General features: G+C 47.6%; 1 protein-coding gene across 1 annotated transcript in view; it reads right to left on the bottom strand.

Moving 5' to 3' along the window:
• The window catches only part of LOC116970184 (UPF0687 protein C20orf27 homolog), a 45,989-nt gene extending 18,637 nt beyond the window's left edge, over positions 1–27,352 (bottom strand). The window contains exons 1-4 of the mRNA XM_033016891.1: positions 27,306–27,352; positions 23,166–23,174; positions 16,230–16,234; positions 4,378–4,517 (exon numbers count right to left, since the gene is read on the bottom strand). Of these exons, the coding sequence (XP_032872782.1) occupies positions 4,378–4,517; positions 16,230–16,234; positions 23,166–23,174; positions 27,306–27,352 (201 nt within the window). The remainder of the gene's footprint in view (positions 1–4,377; positions 4,518–16,229; positions 16,235–23,165; positions 23,175–27,305) is intronic.
• Positions 27,353–27,857: the final 505 nt, after the last annotated feature.

Consider the following 27,857-nt stretch of genomic DNA (forward strand, 5'->3'; position numbering starts at 1 on the left):
CCGTGCTGCCTGCTCCATGGTCGGATAGTCGGCGACTAAACCGTCACCCACACCTGGTTTGCCAGGTGAGGAGGGGGCTGTGGACCCCCAGCAGGACCAAAAACAAGACCTGTCAAAGGGCAGATGAGCTCCTAACGAGCCAACGGCCATCCACACTTCAGTAGAAGTTGCGATCACTGTCGTACATGGCATTGTAAGGAACGATGATGAAGCACACACACCAAAATCCTATACCTCCAGCGCGGAAGTCCGCAGGACCAGGAGGACAGAGATGTGTGGTGCTTCCGTCACCGTTCCCGTTGGAAACCAGCACCACTGCGTCACTAATGTTTTCAACGATGATGAAGACAAAATGTGCAGGAAGGGACTGCAGATGCTGGTTTATACTGAAGAAAGACACAAAGTGCTGGAGTAACTCAGAGTGTCAGGCAACATCTCTGGAGAACATGGATAGGTGGCGTTTCAGATCGGAACCCTTCTGCAGACTGGTTCAATGGTTCTTTATTGTCACATGCAAATGCAGTGAAATTATTTTCTTACCTACTGTCCAGTACAGTATTGTCATAACTAAGCCCAGTCCCCGATTAGCAAAGTGTACACAAATAGTCCATGCAAGAGGCTCCAGGATTTGTCGCCATTTTCAAAATCCAGTCCGCACTGTGGATGATATGTGCATGCACCTTTAACATAGTGACCTCACCACTACTAACCACTCCCCATATCACAAGTATAATGACACTCCCCACCCACTGATCTCTCTCTAGTTCCCGTGACAGACCACGTACAGCTAGTGCAGTAATGTTGTACAGTATGAATAAACTGGAGTAAAGTCACAGAATGTTGGTGACTCATCTTTACATGGTGTCATAAATCGTTCCCTTGCGCCTCCTGTTTATCGGTTTTGTTTTATTTCCTTTTGACCCAGTTCCCCGCTCCCTTTCTCTATTTCCTCGTTATGGCCGCTTCTTGCCGCAAGCCCGATGTGCTTGTCTTCGATTCCGACATTGCCCATCGGTGGAATGTCTTTAGACGTGACTTCGACCACTATGTCACGATCGCTCATCCTGCCGCCACCCCTGAGGTCAAGGCTTCTCTGCTCCTCAACCTGGCTGGTCCCGATGCCCTGGAACGGTCTGACTCATTCGTCTATGTTGCGGGTGAAGATGCTCGGGACCCGGTATGTCTAGTGGCGAAGTTTACCGCGATGTGCGACATCCCCACTAACTGCATCTTAGAGCGTTTTAAAATGTTCGGGCGGCGTCAGAACCCAGGCGAATCCGTTGATAATTATGTCGCTGCGCTGCGACACCTGGCCAGGCGGTGCCGCCTTGACACGCTGACCCCCGATGAACTGACCCGGGACATTCTGGTTTATGGTCTACGTGATGAAAAGCTGAGGGCTGAACTTCTGCACAAGCCCGACCTGTCTTTTGATGAGGCTCTGCACGCCTCCCGTATGGCCGAGGCTGTCTCCTCGGTGGTGTCACCGGCTGATCATGACATTAACTTTGCCAGTGTTGCTGGCCGTCGGCGGAACACGGGCCCGCCACGACAACAGGGGCCCCCTGCACCCGGGGGAGCAACCCGCAGCGTTGCCCCAATTGCAACTTTGCCTCTCATCAATTTAATGTGTGCCCTGCCTTGGGCAAAACGTGTAATTTCTGCAACAGCCTCGCTCCCCACCAGCAACGACAGCCGCTTCTGCAGCAGCCTGCTCCTGAGCTGCCCTGGATGGCGGTTGCCACTGACATTTTCGAGTGGCGTGGCAAGCACTTCCTGGTCCTTGTCGACTCTTACTCCAGCTGGTTCGAGGTTGACCAGCTGCACTCCCTCACGTCTTCGGCCGTTATCGGGAAGCTGCGCCGCCACTTCGCTACCTTCGGCTCCCTGGCCAGCCTGCAGTCGGAAAATGGCAGCCAGTTTATGAGCGCCGATTTTCGGGATTTTGCGGCCAGCTGGAATTTCCGCCACTACACCAGCAGCCCGGAGTACCCGCAGAGCAACGGCCTGGCAGAGCGCGCAGTCCGCAGTGCTAAGGACTTGCTGGAACATTGTCGATTGTCTCACTCAGACTTACCTGCCCTTAACCTTCGCAACATCTCCCGCGACCCTGCCATGGGCTCCCCGGCACAGCGACTCATGTCTCGCACCACAAGGCCCCCCATCCCGGTGGCCCAGTGCTCCCTCGTGCCCTCCGTCCTCAAGCCCGCTGCTGTCCAGGAGCGCATTGCCCTTAAGCACGAGATCCAGAAGCGCTCCCACGATAAGTCCTGCCGCCCCCTCCCGCGTCTATTCCCCGGTCAAGTCGTCCGAATGCAGTCCCCCTCCGGCCACTCCAGGCTCGCCACCGTCATCGGTAACGCGGGCTCGCCGCGTTCCTATCTAGTCGACCATGACGGCACCGTTTACCGCCGGTCCCGCCAACACCTGCGGCTCGTCAACGAGCCTCCACCATCCGCCCGCTGACCCTTTTGCTCCATCCGCTGCAGTCTCCTATACCGCCCGCCGCCCCCCGCCATGCCTCGGACCCTGCCTTCTCAGCTCTACCAGCCAAAGTCTCCTCCGGCTCATCCTCCCTCGCCTGCCCGTCTGCCCGCTGCTGCACCCGTTTCCCCTCCTCCTTCTCCGTCTTCTCCCTCTCCTCCCGGATCCCCCGTTCCGGTTCGGTCTCCTGCCCCTGCGCCTGTTCCTCTTCTTCCTGCAGGGAGGGGAGATGGCGAGATGCGGACCCGGTCGGGGCGCGTTGTCAAGCCGCCCGTCCGCTATGGCGACTTTGCGTAACTGTTCACAGCGCATGAGACGTGGTCGCCCTGTCACTACCTTGTTGCCTCTTGTTTCTAAGGGGAAGGATGTAGATGATATGTGCATGCACCTTTAACATAGTGACCTCACCACTACTAACCACTCCCCATCTCACAAGTATAATTACAACCTCCGCACCCACTGATCTCTCTCTAGTTCCCGTGACAGACCACGTACAGCTAGTGCAGTAATGTATGTACAGTATGAATAAACTGGAGTAAAGTCACAGAGTGTTGGTGACTCTTCTTTACAGCGCTGTGGGTCTTCTGAGCGGCACCTGATTCAGGCGAGCCCCAGGCTGCTGCGTGGCCTCCAGCCGTCGCCTTCCCTCGGTCGTGTGGATCGACCAGCGAACTCATGTCCCTCTCCTCGCCCGTCCACCTTTGTCCCCCAAGCTGCTCAGGGAGGTCTTTATCAGCAGAGCAGTAGTGCATTGGCGCAGCATCTGCCGGGTCCGATCCTGACCTCGGGTGCTGTCTGTGAGGAGTTTGCACGTTCTCCCCGAGACCACGAGGGTTTCCACCTGGGGTACTCCGGTTTCTTCCCACATCCGAAAGACGTGCGGGTTTGCAGGTTAATTGTCCCACTGTAGCTTAAATTGGCCCAAATGCGTAGGGAGTGGATGGGAAAATGGGTATAATGCTGAGCCAGCGTGGGTGGGTGATCGATGGTCGGCATGGAATAGGTGGGCCGAAGGGCCTGGTTGCATGCTGTATTAGTTTCAATCAATCTCCAACGCACTCGGGCCGAGATCGACGGGCTGCACTGCTGAGAACAATGGCGCAGCGGTAGAGTTGCTTCCTCACAGCGCCAAAGACCCGCTGTCTGTACGAAGTTTGTACGTTCTCCTCTTGAACTGCGTGGGTTTTTTCTGAGATCTTCGGTTTCCTCCCACACTCCAAAGACGCACAGGTTTGCAGGTTAATTGGCTTGGTGCATATCTAAATTGTCCCTAGTGTGTATGCAGGGTAGTGTTAGTGTGCGGGGATTGCTGGTCGGTGCGGACTTGGTGCTAAAACTAGAAACTAAGAGGGACCCGGTGTGGGGGGGGGACAAAGAAGAGACGAGTACTTTTTGTAACTTTGTCAGTGTCTTTATGGCGACTCTTTTGTAAACTTTGCATGCAGAAACAAAAATATTCACTGCACCTAGCTACAGTAGTTACAAGTGACAATATAGTATCATCATCATCAGAGAGTCAAACAACACGGAAACAGGCCACTAAGCCCAAGCCGACCAAGCCAGCTAAGATGGCCCACCTAAGGTAGGCCCATTTAATAGTTCTCGATCAATAACTTTTTATAAATTCGTCATAATAGCAGAATTAGGTCATTCGGCCCATCATGTCTACTCTGCCATTCAATCATGGCTGATCTATCTATTAATCCCATTCTCCTACCTTCTTCCCATAACCTCTGACACTCATACTAATCAAGAATCTGTCAGTCACCGCCTTAAAATTATCCACTGACTTGCCCTCCACAGCCGTCTGTGGCAAAGAATTCCACAGATTCACCACCCTCTGGCTGAAACTTTTTTTAAAAACTCAACCAGTCAAGCATTTTGTTACCTCACCTTCACTAAAAAACTCCCGTCTTCCTCTTGGGTCACCATGACAATGGAGTCGTGCAGCTTCTCTTCAAAGTGAACATGGTTGGCTGGCCCCTCGTGACTCTCGGGCCTGAAGCGAACGCCCCTGACTTTGGGCTTCGTGCCTGGAGATATACGAAAAAGCAGATTTTCATTTTGAGTTTAGTTTTGAGTTTAGCCACCAGTCCTAGACTCTCCCACTTGTGGAAACATACTCTCCACATCAACTCTATCCATGCCTTTGACTGTTCGGTAAGTTTCCATGAGGTCTCCCCTCATCCTTCTAAACTCCAGCGAGTGCAGGCCCAGTGCTGTCAAACGCTCATCACAGGTTAACCTACTCATTCCTGGGATCATTTTTGTAAACCTCCCCTGGAGAGCCAGCATATCCTTCCTCAGATATGGGGCCCAAAACTGCTCACAATATTCCACGAGTACAGGCCCAGTGTCGCCAAAAGATAGGAGCTATTCCTTCTATAGCTGGGTGACCATTATGACACACTGTACTCAGAGTGTGGTCTCATCAACGAGTTTAAGTTACCATATAACCATATAACAATTACAGCACGGAAACAGGCCATCTCGACCCTTCTAGTCCGTGCCGAACACATATTTTCCCCTAGTCCCATATACCTGCGCTCAGACCATAACCCTCCATTCCTTTCCCATCCATATAACTATCCAATTTATTTTTAAATGATAAAAACGAACCTGCCTCCACCACCTTCACTGGAAGCTCATTCCACACAGCTACCACTCTCTGAGTAAAGAAGTTCCCCCTCATGTTACCCCTAAACTTCAGTCCCTTAATTCTCAAGTCATGTCCCCTTGTTTGAATCTTCCCTACTCTCAGTGGGAAAAGCTTTTCCACGTCAACTCTGTCTATCCCTCTCATCATTTTAAAAACCTCTATCAAGTCCCCCCTTAACCTTCTGCGCTCCAAAGAATAAAGCCCTAACTTGTTCAACCTTTCTCTGTAACTTAGTTGCTGAAACCCAGGCAACATTCTAGTAAATCTCCTCTGTACTCTCTCTATTTTGTTGACATCCTTCCTATAATTTGGCGACCAAAATTGTACACCATACTCCAGAATTGGCATCACCAATGCCTTGTACAATTTTAACATTACATCCCAACTTCTATACTCAATGCTCTGATTTATAAAGGCCAGCACACCAAAAGCTTTCTTTACCACCCTATCTACATGAGATTCCACTTTCAGGGAACTGTGCACAGTTATTCCCAGATCCCTCTGTTCACCTACATTCTTCAATTCCCTACCATTTACCATGTACGTCCTATTTTGATTTGTCCTGCCAAGATGTAGCACCTCACACTTATCAGCATTAAACTCCCTGCCATCTTTCAGCCCACTCTTCCAACTGGCATAAATCTCTCTGTAGACTTTGAAACTCTACTTCATTACCCGCAACCCCACCTATCTTAGTATCATCTGCATACTTACTAATCCAATTTACCACACCATCGTCCAGATCATTGATGTACATGACAAACAACAGTGGACCCAACACAGATCCCTGTGGCACCCCACTCGTCACTGGCCTCCAACCTGACAAACAACCATCCACCATTACTCTCTGGCATCTCCCATTCAGCCACTGTTGAATCCATCTTGCTACTCCACCATTAATACCCAACCATTGAACCTTCTTAACCAACCTTCCATGAGGAACCTTGTCAAAGGCCTTACTGAAGTCCATATACACAACATCCACTGCTTTACCCTCATCAATTTCCCGAGTAACATCTTCAAAAAATTCAAGAAGATTAGTTAAACATGACCTTCCAGGCACAAATCCATGTTGACTGTTCCTAATCAGACCCTGTTTATCCAGATGCTTATATATATTATCTCTAAGTATTCTTTCCATTAATTTGCCCACCACTGACGTCAAACTAACAGGTCTATAATTGCTAGGTTTACTCTTAGACCCCTTTTTAAACAATGGAACAACATGCGCAGTACGCCAATCCTCCGGCACTATTCCCGTTTCTTTCCTAACTTTCTAAGTTAGGTTAGAAACATAGAAAACAGGTGCAGGTTTAGGCCATTCGGCCCTTTGAGCCAGCACCGCCATTCAATGTGATCATGGCTGATCATCCACAATCAGTACCCCGTGCTTTCTCCCCCTATCCCTTGATTCCGTTAGCCCTAAGAGCTCTATCTAACTCTCTCTTGAAAACCAGTTTATCTTTGAGGATTAGTTGAAGTTTAGTTTATTGTCACATGTACCGAGATACAGTGAAAAGCTTTGGTTGCGTGCTAACCAGTCAACGGAAAGACAATACATGACCACAATCGAGCCATTCACAGCGTACAGATGCAGAATATGGCAATAATGTGTATAAGGTTTAAGGCAAGATAACGTGCGATCAAAGATAGGGACACTAGGGACAATTCTTTACATTTATACATTTATACCAAGCCAATTAACTGGCAGACCTGTACGTTTTTAGAGTGCGGGAGGAAACCGATGCTGTTAACTGAATTAACAAATGCCAGAAACAAACAAGAGGAGAAATGGTCCATAAATCACCTCAGCACTGATCTGAGAACTCTCAATGCCCGAAGCTACGGTCAACCTTTCCTCAACCTCCTTCCTGTACAAACTACACCACTGATCTTGGTTTTACTGTGACAGGGAAAGCAACGGATGGCACGGCGGCTCAGCGGTAGAGTTGCTGCCTCACCGCGCCAGAGATCCCGGTTTGATCCTGACTACAGGTGCTGTCTGTACAGAGTTTGTACGTTCTCCCCGTGACCTGCGTGGGCTTTCTCCGACATCTTCGCTTTTCTCCCACACACCAAAGACGTACAGGTTTGTACAGTGCCCTCCATAATGTTTGGGACAAAGACCCATCATTTATTTATTTGCCTCTGTGCTCCGCAATTTGAGATTTGTAATAGAAAATATCACATATGGTTAAATTGTACAGTCAGATTTTATTCAAGGGTATTTTTATACATTTTGGTTTCACCATGTAGAAATTACAGCTGTATTTATACATGGTCCCTACATTTCAGGGCACCATAATGTTTGGGACACATGGCTTCACAGGTGTGTTTAATTGCTCAGGTGTGTTTAATTGCCTCCTTAATGCAGGTATAAGAGAGCTCTCAGCACTTAGTCTTTCCTCCAGTCTTTCCATCACCTTTGGAAACTTTATCAACATGAGGACCAAAGTTGTGCCAATGAAAGTCAAAGAGCCATTATAAGACTGAGAAACAAGAATAAAACTGTTGGAAGAAAGAGAGCACTGGTGAGCTGACTAATCGCAAAGGGACTGGCAGGCCAAGGAAGACCTCCACAGCTGATGACAGAAGAATTCTCTCTATAATAAAGAAAAATCCTCAAACACCTGTCCGACAGATCAGAAACATCTTCAGAAGTCGGGTGTGGATTTGTCAATGACCACTGTCCGCAGAAGACTTTATAAGCAGAAATACAGAAGCTACATTACAAGATGCAAACCATTGGTTAGCTGCAAAAATAGGATGGCCGGGTTACAATTTGCCAAGAAGTACTTAAAAGAGCAACCACAGTTCTGGAAAAAGGTCTTGTGGACAGATGAGACAAAGATTAACTTATATCAGAGTAAAGGAGAGAAGGAACTGCCCAAGATCCGAAGCATACCACCTCATCTGCGAAACACGATGGTGGGGGTGTTGCGGCCTGGGCATGTATTGCTGCTGAAGGTACTGGCTCACTTATCTTCATTGATGATACAACTGCTGATGGTAGTAGCATAATGAATTCTGAAGTGTATAGACACATCCTATCTGCTCAAGTTCAACTAATTGCCTCAAAACTCATTAGCCGGCGGTTCATTCTACAGCAAGACAATGATCCCAAACATACAGCTAAAGCAACAAAAGAGTTTTTCAAAGCTAAAAAATTGTCAATTCTTGAGTGGCCAAGTCAATCACCCGATCTGAACCCAATTAAGCATGCCTTTTATATGCTGAAGAGATAACTGAAGGGGACTAGCCCCCAAAACAAGCATAAGCTAAAATGGCTGCAATACAGGCCTGGCAGAGCGTCACCAGAGAAGACACCCAGCAACTGATGATGTCCATGAATCGCAGACTTCAAGCAGTCATTGCAATGTAAAGGATATACAATAAAATACTAAACATGACTACTTTCATTTACATGACATTGCAGTGTCCCAAACATTAAGGAGCCCTGAAATGGGGGGGGACTATGTGTAAACACTGCTGTAATTTCTACATGGTGAAAACAAAGTATAAAAATGGCCTTTATTAAAATCTGACGAGGTGCACTTTAACCACAGGATATGGGGAGAAAGCAGGAAAGGGGTACTGATTTAGGATATTCAGCCATGATTATATGAATGGCGGTGCTGGCTCGAAGGGGCAAATGACCTAGCCCTGCGCCTATTTCCTATGTAAAATATTGTCCCTAGTGTATGTAGGATAATGCCAATGCGTGGGTTGGCCTGGTCTCGGTGGGCCGAGGGGCCGGTTTCCGTGCTGTATCCCTAAACTAATTTAAACTCCGCAAGCAATATGCTTCCAGCTAATTGGAATTTACTGCTATCTCCATAATAATTCAACTGAAAGCTCATCGTCTTCTCCCGAGGCAACGGGGGATCAGTTCTACGCGGAGCGCGTTTAGAAATAGGAGCAAATATTAACTGAGTGTTAAATTAGATGACAAGTATGAAACAGATGTCAGACAACTTGCTGTGCAGAGCTGATTGGCTTCAATGGGTAGAACAAGGTAGAGACGAGAAGGCTGATTGCAGTGAGATGTGCAGAAATCCGAGCAAGATTCCCAGAGTGAATGAATCCAATGCAGTTCTCACTAGACGCAGTGTGGAAACAGGCCCCTTCAGCCCACTGAGTCCACGCCGACCAGTGATCATCACGTACCCTAGCACTCTCCCACAACACGCTAGGGCCCTGAGAAGGTTTACGAGAATGATCCCAGGAATCAGTGGATACGATCAACGTGTGATAGCACTGGGCCTCTACTCACTGGAGTTTAGGAGGATGAGAGGGCACCTCATTGAAACTTGCCGTACAGTGAAAGCCCTGGATAGAGTGGATGTGGGGAGGATGTTTCCACTGGTGACAGAGTCGAGGACCAGAAGCCACAGCCTCAGAATTAAAGGACGTACCTTTAGGACAAGGGTTCCCAACCTGGGGTAAATTTACCCCCAGGGGGTAAATTTGTTGATTCTGGATTTGTACATATTTTTTCTCATTGACTGACTGGTATCTGTTCATCATTACTTGTTTATAGATAAGTGAAATAACATTATAATGTGCTATGATTGAATGGAGGAGTAGACTTGATGGGCCAGATGGCCTAATACTGCTCCGATCACTTATTAACATGGAAAATGAAAAAAAATTTTTTACCGAGGCCAATTCACCTACAAATCTGTACGTCTTTGGATTCTGGGAGGATGTTGACCTGCAATCACACATTACAATCATCAGCTCATGTTACAGGGGTTGAATGAAGCCATTCGGCCCATCTCGTCTACTTTTTTAATCTGAGGCTGTACCCTCTGGTTCTAGTCTCTCCCACTATTGCTGGACTCAACTCAAGTCATACAGCACCCGTAGTCACGATCGAACCCGAGTCTATGGTGTGGTGAGGCAGCAGCCCTGCCCTTATAGAGTCATAAAGTGATACAGTGTGGAAACAGGCCTTTGGCCCAACTTGCCCACACTTGCCAACATGTCCCAGCTGCACGTCCCATTTGCCTGCGTTTGGTCCATATCCCTCCAAACTTGTCCTATCCATGTACCTGTCTAACTTTGTTTCCTAAACGTTGGCATAGTCCCAGCCTCAACTATGTCCTCTGGCAGCTCATTCCATACACTCATCACCCTTTGTGTGAAAAAGTTACCCCTTGGATTCCGATTAAGTCTTTTCCCCTTCACATTAAATCTCTGCCCTCTGGTCCTCGATTCCCCTACTCTGGGCAAGAGACTGTGCATCTACCCCATCTATTCCTCTCATGATTTTATACACCTCTATAACATCACCCCTCATACTCCTGTGCTCCAAGGAATAGAGTCCCGGCCGACTCAACCTCTCCCTGTAGTTTGTGGAGAATGTGGATGCAAGGGTGATGGATGGCTCATCTAGTTTTGATCCGAGGTGGAATATTCTTACTCAGAATATTGTGAGTCTACAGAATATAGCAACCCAAAGTACGATGGGCTCTCAGCTGCACTGAAAGAAGGAAGCTTCCAAGATGGCGCCCCAAACCAGGCGACTATTTGCATGCTAACGCAGAAACAGATCTACTAATACATATTACAATCGCTCCACACTCTTAAATCTCAATCCAGTATCTATAAACTGTGGACGGCTCATGTATTGTCTTTCCGCTGACCGGTTTGCACGCAACAAATCTTTTCACTGTACCTCGGTACACGTGACAATAAACTACACTGAACTGAATGACGTTGGAGCATGGCGATTCCTTGCCAGCTCTTTCCAGAGGAGGATCTATTGTCATCCAGAAAGAGCAGAGAGATTGTCTTGGTTTAGTTTGGAGATACAGCGCGGAGGCAGGCACTTCGGTCCGTGCTGACCACTAACACCATCCCACACACACTAGGGACAATTTACAATTTTTTAAAATTTGAATTCCCTTTATTGTCATTCAGACCTTTCGGTCTGAACAAAATTTCATGCCTGCAGTCATACATATAATAAAAATAACAAAAACACACAATAAACACAAAATTTAACATCCACCACAGTGAGTTCACCAGGCACCTCCTGACTGCGATGGAAGGCAAAAATCTCAAAGTCTTTGTCTCTTCCCTCCTTGTTCTCCCTCTGCGTTGAGGCGATCCAGGCCTCCGATGTTGTGACCTCGCCGGGTGATGGTAAGTCAGTCCCGCGGCTGAATCCAGCTTCGCGAACGGGCCAGTTCAAACTCCGCGGCCCGAAGTGGTCGAAGCTACCGCCCTCCAGTCCAGCGGACGAAGCTGTTGTTGCGGGAGCTCCGGAAAAACAGGTCACCAACCTGTGAACTGCGAGCTCCCGACGATGTCGTCCACTGGCCCGCGGCCGAGCCGCCGCCGCCGGTATGCCGCCACAGCCCCAAGTCGGGTCTGCCGCTGGAACACCGCCACAGCTCCAAGTCGGGCTGCCGGAACGTCAGGGAACCACCTAGGTTTTTGATGACAATCCAGTGATTTCATGGTCACAATAATTGAGAGCAACTCTCCCATGAAAAATTCCAGATTTTTTTCCTCATTTGAATCTAAGTGCTTCATCTTCCGTCGAGGGATCTGAACTCAAGTCTCTGGATCAACAGCTCCAAACGCTGGCTTCCATCCAAACAACTTAATCATTACACTAATGCTCCCCTAAGGCTATGTGCTTGTTTAATGAGAAACCGCTGGTTAACATTTCTCATGCTGGCTCCTCTATTCAATTACAGCTCAGTAATTGGTTTAATGTCCCAATTACTGGCCTGTGGGACAATGAGACGAGCTCAACTCTGCAGAAAACAAACCATCAACTGGCGGCCACAGTGGCGCAGCGGTAGAGCTGCTGCCTTATAGCGCCTGAGACCCGGGTTCAATCCCGACTACGGGTGCTTGCCTGTACGTACTCCCCGTGCCCTGCGTGGGCTTTCTCCGTGATCTTCAGTTTCCTCCCACACTCCAAAGACGTAGGGGTTTGTAGGTTAAATGGCTTGGTGTAACTGTAAAAATTGTCCCTCGTTTGTGTAGGGTAGTGTTAATGTGCGGGGACCGCTGGTCGGTGTGGACTCGGTGGGCCGAAGGGCCTGTTTCAACTCTGTATCTCTAAATTAAACGGAACTGGCCTTGCAACTCAACTCATTATTTCAATCTAATGGTATGAACATTGAATTCTCTGATTTTAATTAATACCCTCCTATTTCCTGCCTCCCCCCTGCACACCCATTTAGTTTAGTTGAGAGATACATCGCAGAAACAGTCACTTCATCCAACTGAGTCCACGCTGTCCAACGATCACCCCTACACTTGTTCTATCCTACACACCAGGTGCTCATTTACAGAGGCCAATGAACCTACAAACCTGCAAGTCTTTGAGATATGGGAGGAAACCGGAGTACCCGGAGAAAACCCATGAGAACGTACAAACTCGGTACAGACAGCTCCCGTAATCAGGATTGATCCCGGGTCCCTGGCGCTGTAAGGCAGCAACTCTACCGCTGCGCCACTGTGACAATGTGGTTAACATTGTTAATACATTTGCAAATGACACCAAATTTGGTGATAGAGTGGAGAGTGAGGAAGGATATTTAAGTTTACAACAGGATCTGGATCAGTTGGGAAATGCGCCAGGGAATGGCAAATGGAATTTAACTCGGACAAGTATGAGCTATTGCACTATGGTATATTAAACCAGATTAGATCAAAAGATCATAAGTGACAGGAGCAGAATTAGGCCATTCGGCCCATCGCCTACTCCGCCATTCAATCATGGCTGATCTATCTCTCCCTCCTAACCCCATTCTCCTGCTTTCTCCCCATAACCCCTGACACCTGTACTAATCAAGAATCTAAGTCTGCCTTAAATATATCCACTGGCTTGGCCTCCACAACCATCTGTGGCAAAGAATTCTACAGATTCACCACCTTCTGACTAAATACATTTTTCCTCATCCCCTTCCTAAAAGAACGTCCTTTAATTCTGAGACTGTGACCGCTAGTCCTAGACTCTCCCACTAGTGGAGACATCCTCTCCTCATCCACTGTATCCAAGCCTTTCACTATTCTGTATGTTTCAATGAGGTCCCCCCTCATTCTTCTAAACACCAGCGAGTACAGGCCCATTGCCGTCAAACACTCATCATATGTTCCTGAGATCATTCTTGAAAACCTCCCCTGGACCCTCTCCAGACCCAGCACATCCTTCCTCAGATACAGGCCCCAGAATTGCTCACAATATTCCAAATGCGGCCTGACTAGCGCCTTCTGGAGCCTCGACTCAGTTCAGGGCTTGTACAGTAAACGGTAGAGCCCTAGAGAGTGTTGGGTGTAGGGAGAGGGCGGTGGGTGTATGGAACGAGCTGCCGGAGGTGGTAGTTGAAGCTGGGACTATCGCAATGTTTAAGAAACAATTAGATAGGTGCATGGATAAGACAAGTTTGGAGGGATATGGATCAAGAGCAGGCAGGTGGGACGAGTGTAGCTGGGACATTGTTGGCTGGTGTGGGCAAGTTGGGCTGAAGGGCCTGTTTCCACACTGTATCATAGAAACATAGAAACATAGAAATTAGGTGCAGAAGTAGGCCATTCGGCCCTTCGAGCCTGCACCGCCATTCAATATGATCATGGCTGATCATCCAACTCAGTATCCCGTACCTGCCTTCTCTCCATACCCTCTGATCCCCTTAGCCACAAGGGCCACATCTAACTCCCTCTTAAATATAGCCAATGAACTGGCCTCGACTACCCTCTGTGGCAGAGAGTTCCAGATTCACCACTCTCTGTGTGAAAAAAGTTCTTCTCATCTCGGTTTTAAAGGATTTCCCCCTTATCCTTAAGCTGTGACCCCTTGTCCTGGACTTCCCCAACATCGGGAGCAATCTTCCTGCATCTAGCCTGTCCAACCCCTTAAGAATTTTGTAAGTTTCTATAAGATCCTCTCTCAATCTCCTAAATTCTAGAGAGTATAAACCAAGTCTATCCAGTCTTTCTTCATAAGACAGTCCTGACATCCCAGGAATCAGTCTGGTGAACCTTCTCTGCACTCCCTCTATGGCAATAATGTCCTTCCTCAGATTTGGAGACCAAAACTGTACGCAATACTCCAGGTGTGGTCTCACCAAGACCCTGTACAACTGCAGTAGAACCTCCCTGCTCCTATACTCAAATCCTTTTGCTATGAAAGCTAACATACCATTCGCTTTCTTCACTGCCTGCTGCACCTGCATGCCCACTTTCAATGACTGGTGTACCATGACACCCAGGTCTCGCTGCATCTCCCCTTTTCCTAGTCGGCCACCATTTAGAAAATAGTCTGCTTTCCTGTTTTTGCCACCAAAATGGATAACCTCACATTTATCCACATGTATCACTCTATGACTCTATGTATATATGTGCGTGTATATATATGTGTGTGTGACTGTACGTATAGCATGTGTAGGAAGGAACTGCGGATACATGTAGGAAGGAACTCACGACCATACAGGCGACATTCTTGCAAGCCTAGCCCTGTGACTGAGACATTCTCCCTCCCCCAACCTCCCGTCAAACCTCCCTTATCTGGCCCTGCCAGTCTTTGCTTCACCCTCCCACATCCCAATTCATCTGCCTAAACTTTCCTCTCTCCTGTGTGCAGTTTTGGTCTCCAAATTTGAGGAAAGACATTCTTGCTATTGAGGGACTGCAGCGCAGGTTCACAAAGTTAATTCTTGGGATGGCGGGACTGTCATATATTGATAGATAAACATATGTTGTAGTGGCTGGGCTTGTATACTCTGGAGTTTAGAAGGATGAGAGGCACTCTTATTGAAGCATATAAGAGTATTAAGTGATTGGACACGCTAGAGGCAAGAAACATGTTCCCGATGTCGGGGGAGTCCAGAACCAGGGGCCACAGTTTAAGAATAAGGGGTAGGCCATTTAGAACGGAGATGAGGAAAACCTTTTTCACCCAGTTGTGAATCTGTAGAATTCTCTGCCTCAGAAGACAGCGGAGGCCAATTCTCTGGATGCTTTCAAGAGAGAGTTAGATAGAGCTCCTAGAGATAGCGGTGCCAAGGGATATGGTGAGAAGGCAGGAACGGGGTAGTGATTGTGAATGATCAGCCATGATCACATTGAATGGCGGTGCTGGCTCGAAGGGCCGAATGGCCTACTCCTGCACCTATTGTCTATTGTCCTTATTGCCTGTTGCCTCAAAGACTCTGTCTCTGCCCCTCCCCCTCTTGGATACATCAGCCCATCACACAGTGTTGGGCAGCACAGTGATGCAGAGGTAGAGTTGCTGCCTCACAGCGCCGGCGACCCAGGTTCGATCCTGACTACGGGGTGCTTTCTCCGGGTGCTTTGGTTTCCTCCCAAACTCCAAAGATGAGCAAGTTTGTAGGTTATAGAGCGATACAGTATGGAAACATGCCCTTCGGAGCATCTTACCCACACATGCCAACATGTTCCTGCTACACTAGTCCTGCCTGCCTGTGTTTGGCCCATATCCCTCTGAACCTGGCCTACCCATGTATCTGTATAAACAATCAACATGGAAAAGTACTGGGGACAAGAGACTGCAGATGCTGGAATCTTGAACTAAACACAATGTGCTGGAGGACCTCAGCAGGTCAGACAGTATCTACAGATTCTCTCCGTTGTCTATCCATAGAAGATGAAGCACCTTGGTTGGCATGGGCACTGGGCTGAGGAGCCCATTTCCGTGCTGTATGAGACTATGACGACGACATCTTTCAGGTCGAAGGTAGACACAAAATGCTGGAGTAACTCAGCAGGACAGGCAGCATTTCTGGGTAGAAGGAATGGATGACGTTTCAGGTCGAGATCTGGTCTGAAGAAGGGTTTCGGCGCGAAACGTCACCCATTCCTTCTATCCAGAGATGCTGCCTGTCCCACTGAGTTACTCCAGCATTTGTGTCTATCTTCGGTGTAAACCAACATCTGCAGTTCCTTCCTACACATTCTCTCCAAAGATGCTGCCTGACCTGCTGAATTTCTCCAGCACTTTGTGTTTTCTTCAAGATTCCAGCAGCTGCAGTCTCTTGTGTCTCCAGTACCTTTCCGTGTGGATAGTTCTGTTCTTGCCTTCACTGTTAATTCCGATCTCCACCCTTGCTCCTGTTCTGACATGCCCGAAAGTGGGAGAGTCTAGGGCCAGAGGACACAGCCTCAGAATAAAAGGACGTACAGTGCTCTCTATAATGTTTGGGCAAAGACCTGTCGTTTATTCATTTGCCTCTGTGCTCCACAATTTGAGATTTGTAATAGAAAAAAAAATCACATAAATGACGGGTCTTTGTCCCAAACATTATGGAGGGCACTGTACCTTTAGAATGGAGATGAAGAGGAATTTCTTCAGCCAGAGGGCAGTGAATCTGTGGAATTCATTGCCACAGACGGCAGGGGAGGACAAGTCATTGGGTATTTTTAAAGTGGAGATTGATAGGTTCTTGATTAGTACCGGTGTCAAAGGATATAGGGAGAAGGCAGGAGAATGGGATTGAGAGGGAAATCTAGATCAGCCATAATCGAATGGTGGAGCAGACTCGAAGGTCTGAATGGCCTAATTCTGCTCCTATGTCTTGTGATCTCTATACTACAGCCAGCAGTTTAGCTTAGAGATACAGCTTGGAAACAGGACCTTCGGCCGACCAAGTCTGTGCAGAGAATTCCACAGATTCACCACCCTATGAATAAAGAAATTCCTCCTTCCTAAAGGAATGTTTAATTCTGAGGCTATGACCTCTAGTCCTAAACTCTCCCACTAGTGGAAGCATCCTCCACATCCACTCTATCCAAGCCATTCTACATTGTATAGCCATGAGTTTGCCTGATTAACCAGAAATATCAGTGTGCTTAGCGGTGGCGCAGCAGTAGAGTTACAGCCTTACAGCGCCAGTGACCCGGGTTCGATCCTGACTACAGCTGCCATCTGTACGGAATTTGTACCTTCTCCCCGTGACCGCATGGGTTCTCTCGGGGTGCTCTGGCTTCCACTCACATCCCAAAGACGTGCAGATCAGTAGGTTAATTGTCCCTGGTGTGTGTAGGATAGAACTGGTGATCAGTGAATGGGTGATCGTTACACCCATACAGTGATGGATATTTTTAAGGCAGAGATAGATAGATTCTTGATTAGTATGGGTGTCAGGGGTTATGGGGAGAAAGCAGGAGAATGGTGTTAGGAGGGAGAGATAGATCAGCCATGATTGAATGGCGGAGTAGGCGATGGGCTGAATGGCCTAATTTTGCTCGTATCACTTAAGACCTTGAGAATAGCAGCATCCATAATGAGAACACTTGGGCATAGTATGAACAGGGTACACAGTCTTAGGGATTATGTACTCCCTACGGAAAAGAGTAAATATACCTCTTTAAGACACAACAAACACTCTAAAAATGGATGAAAATTGTAACACTTTATCGGGATGCATCCCAGATTGGTTTGGAAACAGCTCCATCAAAGACCGCATGAAATTGCAATGAATTATGGGCGTAGCCCAGACCGTTACACAAACCAACCTCCCTTCTATTGACTCCATTTATACCTTACGCTGCCTCGACAAGGCCAGCAGCTTAATCAAGGACAAGTCACACCCCGGCCATTCCCTCTTCTCCCCTCTCCCATCAGGCAAAAGATATAGAAGTGTGAAAATGCGCACCTCCAGATTCAGGGACAGTTTCATCCCAACTGTTATCGGGCAACTGAATCATCCTACCACAGCCAGAGAGCAGTCCAGAACTACTATCTACATCTTTGGTAACTCTGACTATCCTTGATTGGACTTAGCTGGCTTTGCCTTGCACTAAATGTTATTACCTTATCATGTATCTGTACACTGTGGACGGTTCGATTATAATCATGTATTGTCGTTCACTGACTGGATAGCACGCAACAAAAGCTTTTCACTGTACCTCGGTACATGTGACAATAAACTAAACTGAACTTGGGAGTGCTGGCGCAAGATCCCCAAAAAATTAACCTGCAAGTCGAATCAGTAGTAAAGAAGACAAACGCAATGCTGGCAACCAAAAACAGGGGTGTAATGCTGAGGCTCTATTTGGAGTATTGCGAGCAATTTTGGGTCCCATATCTGAGGAAGGATTTGCTGGCTCTGGAGATGTTCCAGAGGAGGTTTATGGGAATGATCCCAGGAATGAGTGGGTTAACATATGATGAGTGTTTGGTGGCACTGGGCCTGCACTCGCTGGAGTTTAGAAGGTTGAGGGGACACGTCATTGAAAGGACTAGTGGTCATAGCCTCAGAATTAAAGGACGTTGCATTAGGACGGAGATGAGATGGAATTTCTGCAGTCAGAGGGTGGTAAATCTGTGGAATTCTTTGCTACAGAAGGCTGTGGAGGCCAAGTCACATTTTGGATATTTTTAAGGCAGAGACAAACAGATTCGTAATTAGTACAGGTGTCAGGGGTTATGGGGAGAAGGCAGGAGAATGGGGTTAGGAGGGAGAGATAGATCAGCCATGATTGATTGGCAGAGTAGACTTGATGGGCCAAATGGACTAAATCTGCTCCTATCACTTATGACCTTATGAGTAAACAGTAGCTGGTAGAAATACCCAGCAGGTCAGGCTGCATCTGTATAAAGAGAAACAGAGTTAACATTGCAAGTCGATGACTTTCTGTAAGGATCGTTGTTGACCTAAAACACTAATTATGTTTTTTTTGTTCTGCTCTATGTTCCCAACAGCTTGTTGTTATTTCAGGCTTCAAGCACGTGCAAGCTCTTAAACAGGAAATGTACTTAGAAAATATACCCGCAACAATATTAAACCCAGGCACAGCCCAGGGTACGTGTGTGGGGGAGGAAGCCAAGAGAAGAGAGAGGTACCAAGGGAGAGAGATGTGCACAGAGCATAGAACAGTACAGCACAAGAACAGGCCCTTCGGCCCACAATGTCTGTGGCGATCGTAATGGCAAGTTAAACTGATCTAAACACATGGTGGTGCACCGGTAGATCTACTGTCTTACAGTGCCAGAGACCGGATTCGATCCCGACAATGGATGCTGTCTGTACGGAGTTTGTACGTTTTGCGGGCTCAGTGGGCTGAAGTGCCTGTTTCTGCACTGTATCTCTAAACTATGCTGAAACTAAACGTTATTCTCCTTATCCTGTCTCTGTACACAGTGGACGGCTCAAACTGTAAATCATGTATACTTTTTTTATGTACTCCTATCAAGTCTCCCCTCAATCTCCAACTGTATTGGAGGTACTGTATGACAGTATTGGTTTATTTATGGCAGGTGTACTAAAATAGTGAGAAAATTCATGGGAGACTTAATAGAAGTACATAAAATTATGAGACGCATAGATGGCATCGACAGTCTCACCTTTTTTGATTCGTACTGGCGTCAGGGGTTATGGGGAGAAAGCAGGAGAATGGGGATGAGAGGGAAAGATAGATCAGCTGTGATTGAATGGCAGAGTAGACTTGATGGGCCCCATGGCCTAATTCTGCTCCAAAAATTCCTAGACTAGAGCAGTCACGATGGCGCAGCGGTAGAATTGCTGCCTTGCAGCGAATGTAGCGCCGGAGACCCGGGTTCTGTCTGTGCGGAGTTTGTACCTTCTCCGCGTGACCTGCATGGGTTTTCTCAGAGATCTTCGGTTTCTTCCCAAATTCCAAAGACGTGCATGTTTGTAGGTTAATTGGCTTGGTAAATGTAAAAATAGTGACTAGTGGGTGTAGGATAGTGTTGGTGTGCAGGGATCGCTGGTCAGCGCGCGCGAACCCGGTGGGCCGAAGGGCCTATTTCCGTGCTGTCTCTCTAAACTAAACTTATGAACTTTTTCCCAGGAGCTGTTTCCCAGAGTATAGCTATAATGTGAGAGGGGGAAAATGTCAATGGACATGTGTCAAGTCTCTTTACACAGAGGGTGGTGGGGGTCTGGAACGTGCTGCAAGGGGTGGTGGTGGAGGCAGATACGATAGTGGCGTTTAAGAGGCTTTTTGATGAGCACTTGAAAGTGCGGGAAATAGAGGGATATGGATCAGGTACAGACAGAAGTGATCAATTTAGTTTTAATTCAGTTTAGTTTATTGTCATGTGTATCGAGATGCAGTGAAAACCTTATTGTTGTGTCCTAATCAGTCAGCAGAAAGACAATACATGATTACAATCCAACTGTCCACAGTGTACAGATACAGGATCAAAGGAACAATGTTTAGTGCTACATAAAGTCCAGAAAAGTCCGATTAAAGATAGTCCAAGGGTCTCCAATGGGGGAGGGGAATAGGAGGTATTGGAAGGAACTGCAGTTAGACTCTTCAGCTGACCCGCTGAGTTATTCCAGCATTTTGTGTCCATCTTCGGTTTAAATCAGCATCTGCAGTTCCTTCCGACACAAGGAACTGCAGATGCTGGTTTAAACTGTAAATGGACACAAAAACCTGGAATAACTCAGGCAGCATCTCTGTAGAAAGGGAAGAGGTGATGTTTCGAGTCGAGACCCTTCTTCATATTGAGAGTCAGGGGAGAGGGAAACGAGAGATAGAGACGGTTATATGGAGAGATGTAGAACAAATGAACAAAAGATATGCAAAAAAAACCCAATAATCAAGGAAGTGGCCCATTGTGTAGCTGTGGTGAAAACGAGTTGCAGACAATGTGTAGCTGTGGTGAAAACGAGTTGCAGACAATGAAATTCAACAGGACGACAGTGAAACTAGTACCACGACTTGGGTGAGGGAGGGACGGAGAGAGGGGGGATGCAAGGGTTACTTGAAATTAGAGAAATCACATTTTGTTGCGTGCTATTCAGTCAACAGTAAGACAATACACGATTACAATCAAGCCTCCACAGTGTAGAGATACATGATAAAGGGAGAAATAGTGGTGCAGCGATACGGTATATGTTTATTATTGGCACGTGTACAAGGATTTAATCCATGGGAAGCAGATGTGCAGATCATAAAATCTCCATTAACTCGACATAACTCCCTGCTCAGATGGGTCTGCTGCTCGTAATCCCATTAGAGTCTCTGCCAAAGGTCCACGTACAATACTCAACAGGAAGAGGCACATCCAGATCTGGGAAAGGGGCCCCTTCAAGCCAGCAACACTGAAGAGTAAAGCCAACAATATCATTTTGTAGACACAAAGTGCTGGAGTAACCCAGCGGGCCAGGCAGCATCTCTGGTTAACATGGATAGGTGACGTTTCACAGAGCGCTGGAGTAAAGGGCATGTCCCACTTGGCGATTTTTTTCGGGGACCGCCGGCATCATTGACTGACGTATCAGGTCATCGAAAAATTTGCTGCGTGATGCGGCAGTGACGCGGCGTGATGGCGTATTGACGCGCAACGTTTTTTCAAGTATCGCAACATTTATTTTGTCGACGCTGGATTTTGAAAGGTTCAAAATCTTTTAATGACCCTGATATGACGCCGGCAGTCGCCGAAAAAATCGCCGTACAGGCCTTTAACTCAGCGGGCCAAGCAGCATCTGTCTTAATTTTAGTTTTAGTTTTAGAGATACAGGCCTCTTTTGGCCCAGCTGGTCCGCGCCGACCAGTGATCCCCGCACATTATAGACAATAGACAATAGGTGCAGGGGTAGACCATTCGGCCCTTCGAGCCAGTACCGCCATTCAATAACACTATCCTACACAAACTTGGGACTATTTTTACATTTACCAAGCCAATTAACCTACATACCTGTACATCTTTGGAGTGTGGGAGGAAACCGAAGATCTCGGAGAAAACCCATGCAGGTCACGGGTAGAACGTACAAACTCCATACAGACAGCACCCGTGGTCGGGATCGAACCCGAGTCTCTGGCGCTGCAAGCGCTGTAAGTCAGCAACTCTACCGCTGCGCCACCGTGCCGCCGTACATGGAACATGTATAGGTGAAGTTTCGGGTCCAGACCCTTCATCAGACAGAAGTGACTAACGAAGCGTCCCGACTTGAAACGTCACCTATCCATTTTCTCTTGCCCAGAGTAGGGGACTCAGGACACCAGAATGTTCAAGGTGACTTCATAGGAATCTGAATAGTATCTTTTTCACACAGAGGGTGGTGGGTGTATGGAACGAGCTACCGGAGGAGGTAGATGAGGCAGGTACCATTGCAACGTTTAAGAAGCAATTAGGCAGGTACATGGATAGGATAGGTTTAGAGGGATGTGGGTCAAACAGGGGCAGGTGAGACTCATGCAGTGTCACACAAAGTGCTTGAGGAACTCAACAGGTCTAGTGTAGGTGAGAAGATGAACTCGCTGGGAGGTTCACATTTAGAACGTGGAAAAGTACCGCACAGGAACAGGCCCTTCGGCCCACAATGTATGTGCCAAACATGATGCCAAGAACAACTTTTATCTCCTTGCACATAGGAGCAGAATTAGACCATTCGGCCAATCAAGTCAACTCCACCATTCGATCATGGCTGATCTATCTCTCCCTCCTCACCCTATTCTCCTGCCTTCTCCCCATAACCTTTGACACCCGTACTGATCTGGAACCTACGCTTTATAAATACCCATTGACTTGGCCTCCACAGCAATGAATTCCACAGATTCACCACCCTCTGGCTGAAGAAATTCCTCCCCATCTCCTTTCTAAAGGTACATCCTTCTATTTTGAGACCGTGCCCTCGAGTCCCATACATAGAACAGTAGTGTATAGTACAGGAACAAACCCCTCGGCCCACAATCTCTGTGTAAAACGATGCCAAGAGCAACTTTACTCTATTCACACATGATCCATATCCCTCCATATCCATGTGCCTATCCAAAACGCTCTTAAACGCCACTATCATATCTGCCTCCACCACCACCCCTGGCAGCGCGTTCCAGGCACTCACCACCCACACCTGCCCCACACATCTATAAAATGTGTACCTTCTCACCCTAAAGCTGTGCCCTCTAGTATTCAATATTTCCATCCTGGGAAAAAGATGCTGGCTGTCCACCCTGATCCGTGCCTCTCCACCCCACCACACATGTCCCATGACCCAGGTAACACAGGACTGGTGTCAGGAGAAGGCAGGAGAACGGGGTTAGGAAGGAGAGATAGATCAACCAAGATTGACTGGCGGAGAAGATTTGATGGGCCGAATGGCCCTTCAGTTATGATCTTATGACGACACAGTGGCACAGCGGTAGAGTTGCTGCCTTACAGCGCTTGCAGCACCAGAGACCCGGGTTCGATCCCGACTACAGGTGCTATCTGTACGGAGTTTGTATGTTCTCCCTGTGACCGCATGGGTTTTCTCCGAGATCTTCAGTTTCCTCCCACACTCCAAAGACGTGCAGGTTTGTAGGTTAATTGGCTTGGTGTAAGTGTAAATTGTCCCTAGTGTGTGCAGGACAGTGTTGATGTGCGGGGATTGCTGGTCGGCGCGGACTCTGTGGGCCGAAGGGCCTGTTTCCGCGCTGTATCTATAAACTAAACTAAACAGGTTGCGTTGGGGCTGCCTCACTGTTCTAGGGACCTAGTTCGATTATCACCTCTGGTACTGTTGAGGTTCACTCTGACTAAATATTGGCTTTTAGTTTAGTTTAAAGATACAGCGTGGAAACAGGCCCTTCAGCCCACCGAGTTCGCGCCGGCCAGCGATCCCCACATTAACACTATCCTACAAACACTCGGATATTGTCTGCATTTACCAAGGAGAAAGATAGTAGGACGGAGGAAATTGGAGCAGTCACTGGAAGTGTCTTGAGAACTGTCAGTGTTACCGTCGAAGGTACTGTCGTGTTTGAAGGTAGACAAATCTCCAGGGCCTGATATGATACATCCAAGGACATTGTGAGAAACTAGAGAGGAAATTGTGGGAGACCGGGTTGAAATTTACGAGTCGTCCTTAAATACAGGGGAGGTGCCGGAAGACTGGAGGGTGGCAAATGTTGTGCCTCTTTTCAAGAAAGGCTGCAGGGAAAATGATGGGAACTATACGCCGGTGAGCTTAACATCTGTAGTTGGTAGGTTATTGGAGAGTACTGGAGAGAGTGGTATGATATACAGGCATTTGGATGGACAATGGCTGATTATGGACAGTCAGCATGGTTTTGTACGTGGGAGGTCGTGTCTCACAAATCTGATTGATTTTTTTGAAGACGTGACCAAAAAGGTTAATGAGGGCAGAGCTGTAGATGTTGTGTACATGGACTTCGACAATGTTCCACATGGTAGGCTGCTCTGGAAGGTTAGATCACATGGGATCCAAGGAGAGATGGCTGAATGGATAGCAAATTGGCTCCATGGAAGGAAGCAGAGGGTGACGGTGGATGGTTGCTTCTCGGACTGGAGGCCTGTGACTAGTGGTGTGTCTCAGGGTTCGGTGCTGCGCCCGCTACTGTTTGTCATCTACATCAATGATTTGCATGAGAACATACAGGGCAAGATTAGCAAGTTTGCTGATGATACAAAATTTACTGGTTTTGCAGATTGTAAAGATGGTTGTGAAAGATTGCAGCAGGATCTGGATCGATTGGCCAGGTGGGCGGAGGAATGGTTGATGGAATTTAATATGGAAAAGTGTGAGGTATTTGATTTTGGGACAACGAACAAGGGCAGGACCTACAGAATAAATGGTAGGCCTCTGGGTAGTGTTGTAGAGCAGAGGGATCTAGGAGTGCAGGTGCATGGTTCCTTGAAGGTCGAGTCACAGGTAGATAAGGTGGTCAAAAAGGCTTTTAGCACTTTGGCCTTCATCAGTGAGAGTATTGAGTATAGAGGTTGGGATGTCATGTTGCAGTTGTATAAGAGATGTGTGTGTGTGTGTCAGACAGATTTGGCCTTTGATTCCTTGGTCCGCCAAAAGCACACGCAAAACTCCGAGATTTTTTTCCATTTCGCTAGCGATTTCACTTTTACATTCACTAATCCACTCCTCATTACATTTAGACATTTTTCTGTAGACATTTTTAATAAAATCCATGTTGGTGTCTATGGTGCGAAAGAATAGGTGACGTTTCGGGTAGCTTCTTCAGACTGTAAACTGAAGATTTTTAAACCGAAGATAAGACACCAAAGTCTGATGAAGGGTCTCGACCCGAAACGTCACCTATTGCTTCACTCCATATATGCTGCCTCACCCGCTGAGTTACTCCAGCATTTTTATCTACCTTTGGCTTTTCTGGAAAATCATATCATCGACCAGCCATCGTCCATACAGACACAAAATGCTGGAGTAACTCAGCGGGACAGGCAGCATCTCTGGTGAGAAGGAATGGGTGGCATTTGGGGTCGAGACCCTTCTCATACTTTTGTGTCTATCTTCGGTTTCAACCAGCATCTGCAGTTCCTTCATACGCATTTTGTCTGCTCAACTGGGAAATTCTACTCAAGGTATCTCTACCTGGAAGAAGATCTCCAAACCCATTCCTTCTCTCCAGCGATGCTGCCTGTCCCGCTGAGTTACTCCAGCATTTTGTGTCTATCTTCGGTTTAAACCAGCATCTGCAGTTCCTTCACACCCATACTTTGTACATCCACAATCTGTTATTGCCCACAAAGTGGCAAGAGAATGGGGTTGAGAGGGAAAGATAGATCAGCCAAGATGGAATGGCGAAGTAGACGTATAAAATCACGAGAGGAATAGATCGGGTAGACGCACGGTCTCTATCCCAGAGTAGGGGAATGGAGAATCGAATAGTGAAAGGCTTGGATAGAATGGATGTGGTGAGGATGTTTCCACTAGTGGGAGAGTTTGGGCTGGAGGTCATAGCCTCAGAATAAAAGGACGTTCCTTTAAGAAGGGGATGAGGAGGCTTTTCTTTAGTCAGAGGGAGGTGAATCTGTGGAATTCATTGCCACAAAATGCTGTGAAGGCCAAGTCAATGGATATTTTTAAGGCAGAGATTATTAGATTCTAGATTAGGACAGGTGTCAGGGGTTATGGGGAGAAGGCAGGAGAATGAGTTTGAAAGGGAGATAGATCAACCATTATTTAATGGCAGACTAGAGGGGCCGAATGGCCTAATTCTGCTCCTATCACAGTGTAGTTGAATCGAGGACCAGAGGACATACGTTTAAGGTGAAAGGGGAAAAATTTAATCGGAACCTGAGGGGTAACATTTTCACACAAAGGGTGGCGGGTGTATGGAACGAGCTGCCAGAGGAGGTAGTTGAGGCTGGGACTATCCTAACATTTAAGAAACAGTTAGACAGGTACATGGATAGGACAGGTTTGGAGGGATTTGGACCAAACGCAGGCAGGCGGGACGAGTGTCCCATCTACACTCGTCCCACCTGCCTGCGTTTGGTCCAAATCCCTCCAAACCTGTCCTATCCATGTACCTGTCTAACTGTTTCTTAAATGTTAAGATAGTCCCAGCCTCAACTACCTCTTCTGGCAGCTCGTTCCATACACCCGCCACCCTTTGTGTGAAAAAGTTGTAGATGGGACATGTTGGCCAGTTGTGGGCAAGTTGGGGCGAAGAGGGTGTATCCACGCTGTAAGACTATGATTTGATGGGCCAAATGACCTAATACTGCTCCTACAACTGATGGTTCATCCAGCAACCAAACTTCTTTGAACCGAGAACGGAGTGAGGGGGGTGTGTGTAGGATCGAGAGATGGACAAACATAGACCAAGTGAGAATGTGAAGAGTGGGGTGGATGGTGCAGGTCGAACAGTACAGCAGAGGGACAGGCCGTTTAACCCACCATGTCTGTCATGGCCACAAGGTCAATTTAAACAGCGTATATGCCTGCAACATACATCTCCCCATTCATAGAACATAGAAACATAGAAATAGGTGCAGGAGGAGGCCATTCGGCCCTTCGAGCCAGCACCGCCATTCATTGTGATCATGGCTGATCGTCCCCTATCAATAACCTGATATGCCTGCCTTCTCCCCATATCCCTTGACTCCACTAGCCCCTAGAGCTCTATCTAACTCTCTCTTAAATCCATCCAGTGACTTGGCCTCCACTGCCCTCTGTGGCAGGGAATTCCATAAATTCACAGCTCTCTGGGTGAAAAAGATTTTTCTCACCTCAGTCTTAAATGACCTCCCCTTTATTCTAAGATTCTTTGCCTTTTCAAGCACCTATTGCACCTGCTATCAGCACCGATGCGGCACGGTAGCTCAGCGGTAGAGAAACTCGTGGAATTCTGATTGTCTTCGGGTAATTTTAGGGAAATGAAATAATTTTGGGAAATTTCTGCATCCGGCCCGCGGGATGATTTGAGGGGAAAAAAGTACATTTACAACCATCCGCGCCAGCGCAGTCGGGGGAGGCCCGTCAGTTGCGTCATAATTGAAAATGGCAGCAGTGACACGGTAGGGACGCAAAATAACGGCATCTCCCCGCGCGTGCGCAGTGGGCCCGGTATCCCCGCGTGCGCAGTTGGGGAATTTCAGGAAATACCATCAAATCCCAGGAAATTTGAGATTCTATTTAAGGACATTTGTTTTTGAGGTGTGGGAGCACTGGACCAGGGTTCAATCCCGACTACAGGTGCTGTCTAAACGGAGTCTGTACGTTCTCCCTGTGACCGTGTGAGTTTTCTCCGAGATCTCAGGTTTCCTCCTATACTTTTGGCTTTGGTTATAAATGTAAAATTGTCCCTAGTGGGTGTGGGATGGGGTCAGTGTGCAGGGATTGCTGGTCGGTGTGGACTTGGTGGGCCGAAGGGCCTGTTTCCGTGCCGTATCTCTAAACTAAACCATCACATTGTTCTCCAGGGAACCTTACTGAGCAGAACTCGACAGTTCGATCCCTCCCAGCGACTCCACTACCAAACACACACACTTCACTGC

The sequence above is a fragment of the Amblyraja radiata genome, unplaced genomic scaffold (assembly GCF_010909765.2).
Source record: "Amblyraja radiata isolate CabotCenter1 unplaced genomic scaffold, sAmbRad1.1.pri scaffold_613_ctg1, whole genome shotgun sequence".
In the NCBI taxonomy this organism is placed as follows: Eukaryota; Metazoa; Chordata; class Chondrichthyes; order Rajiformes; family Rajidae; genus Amblyraja; species Amblyraja radiata.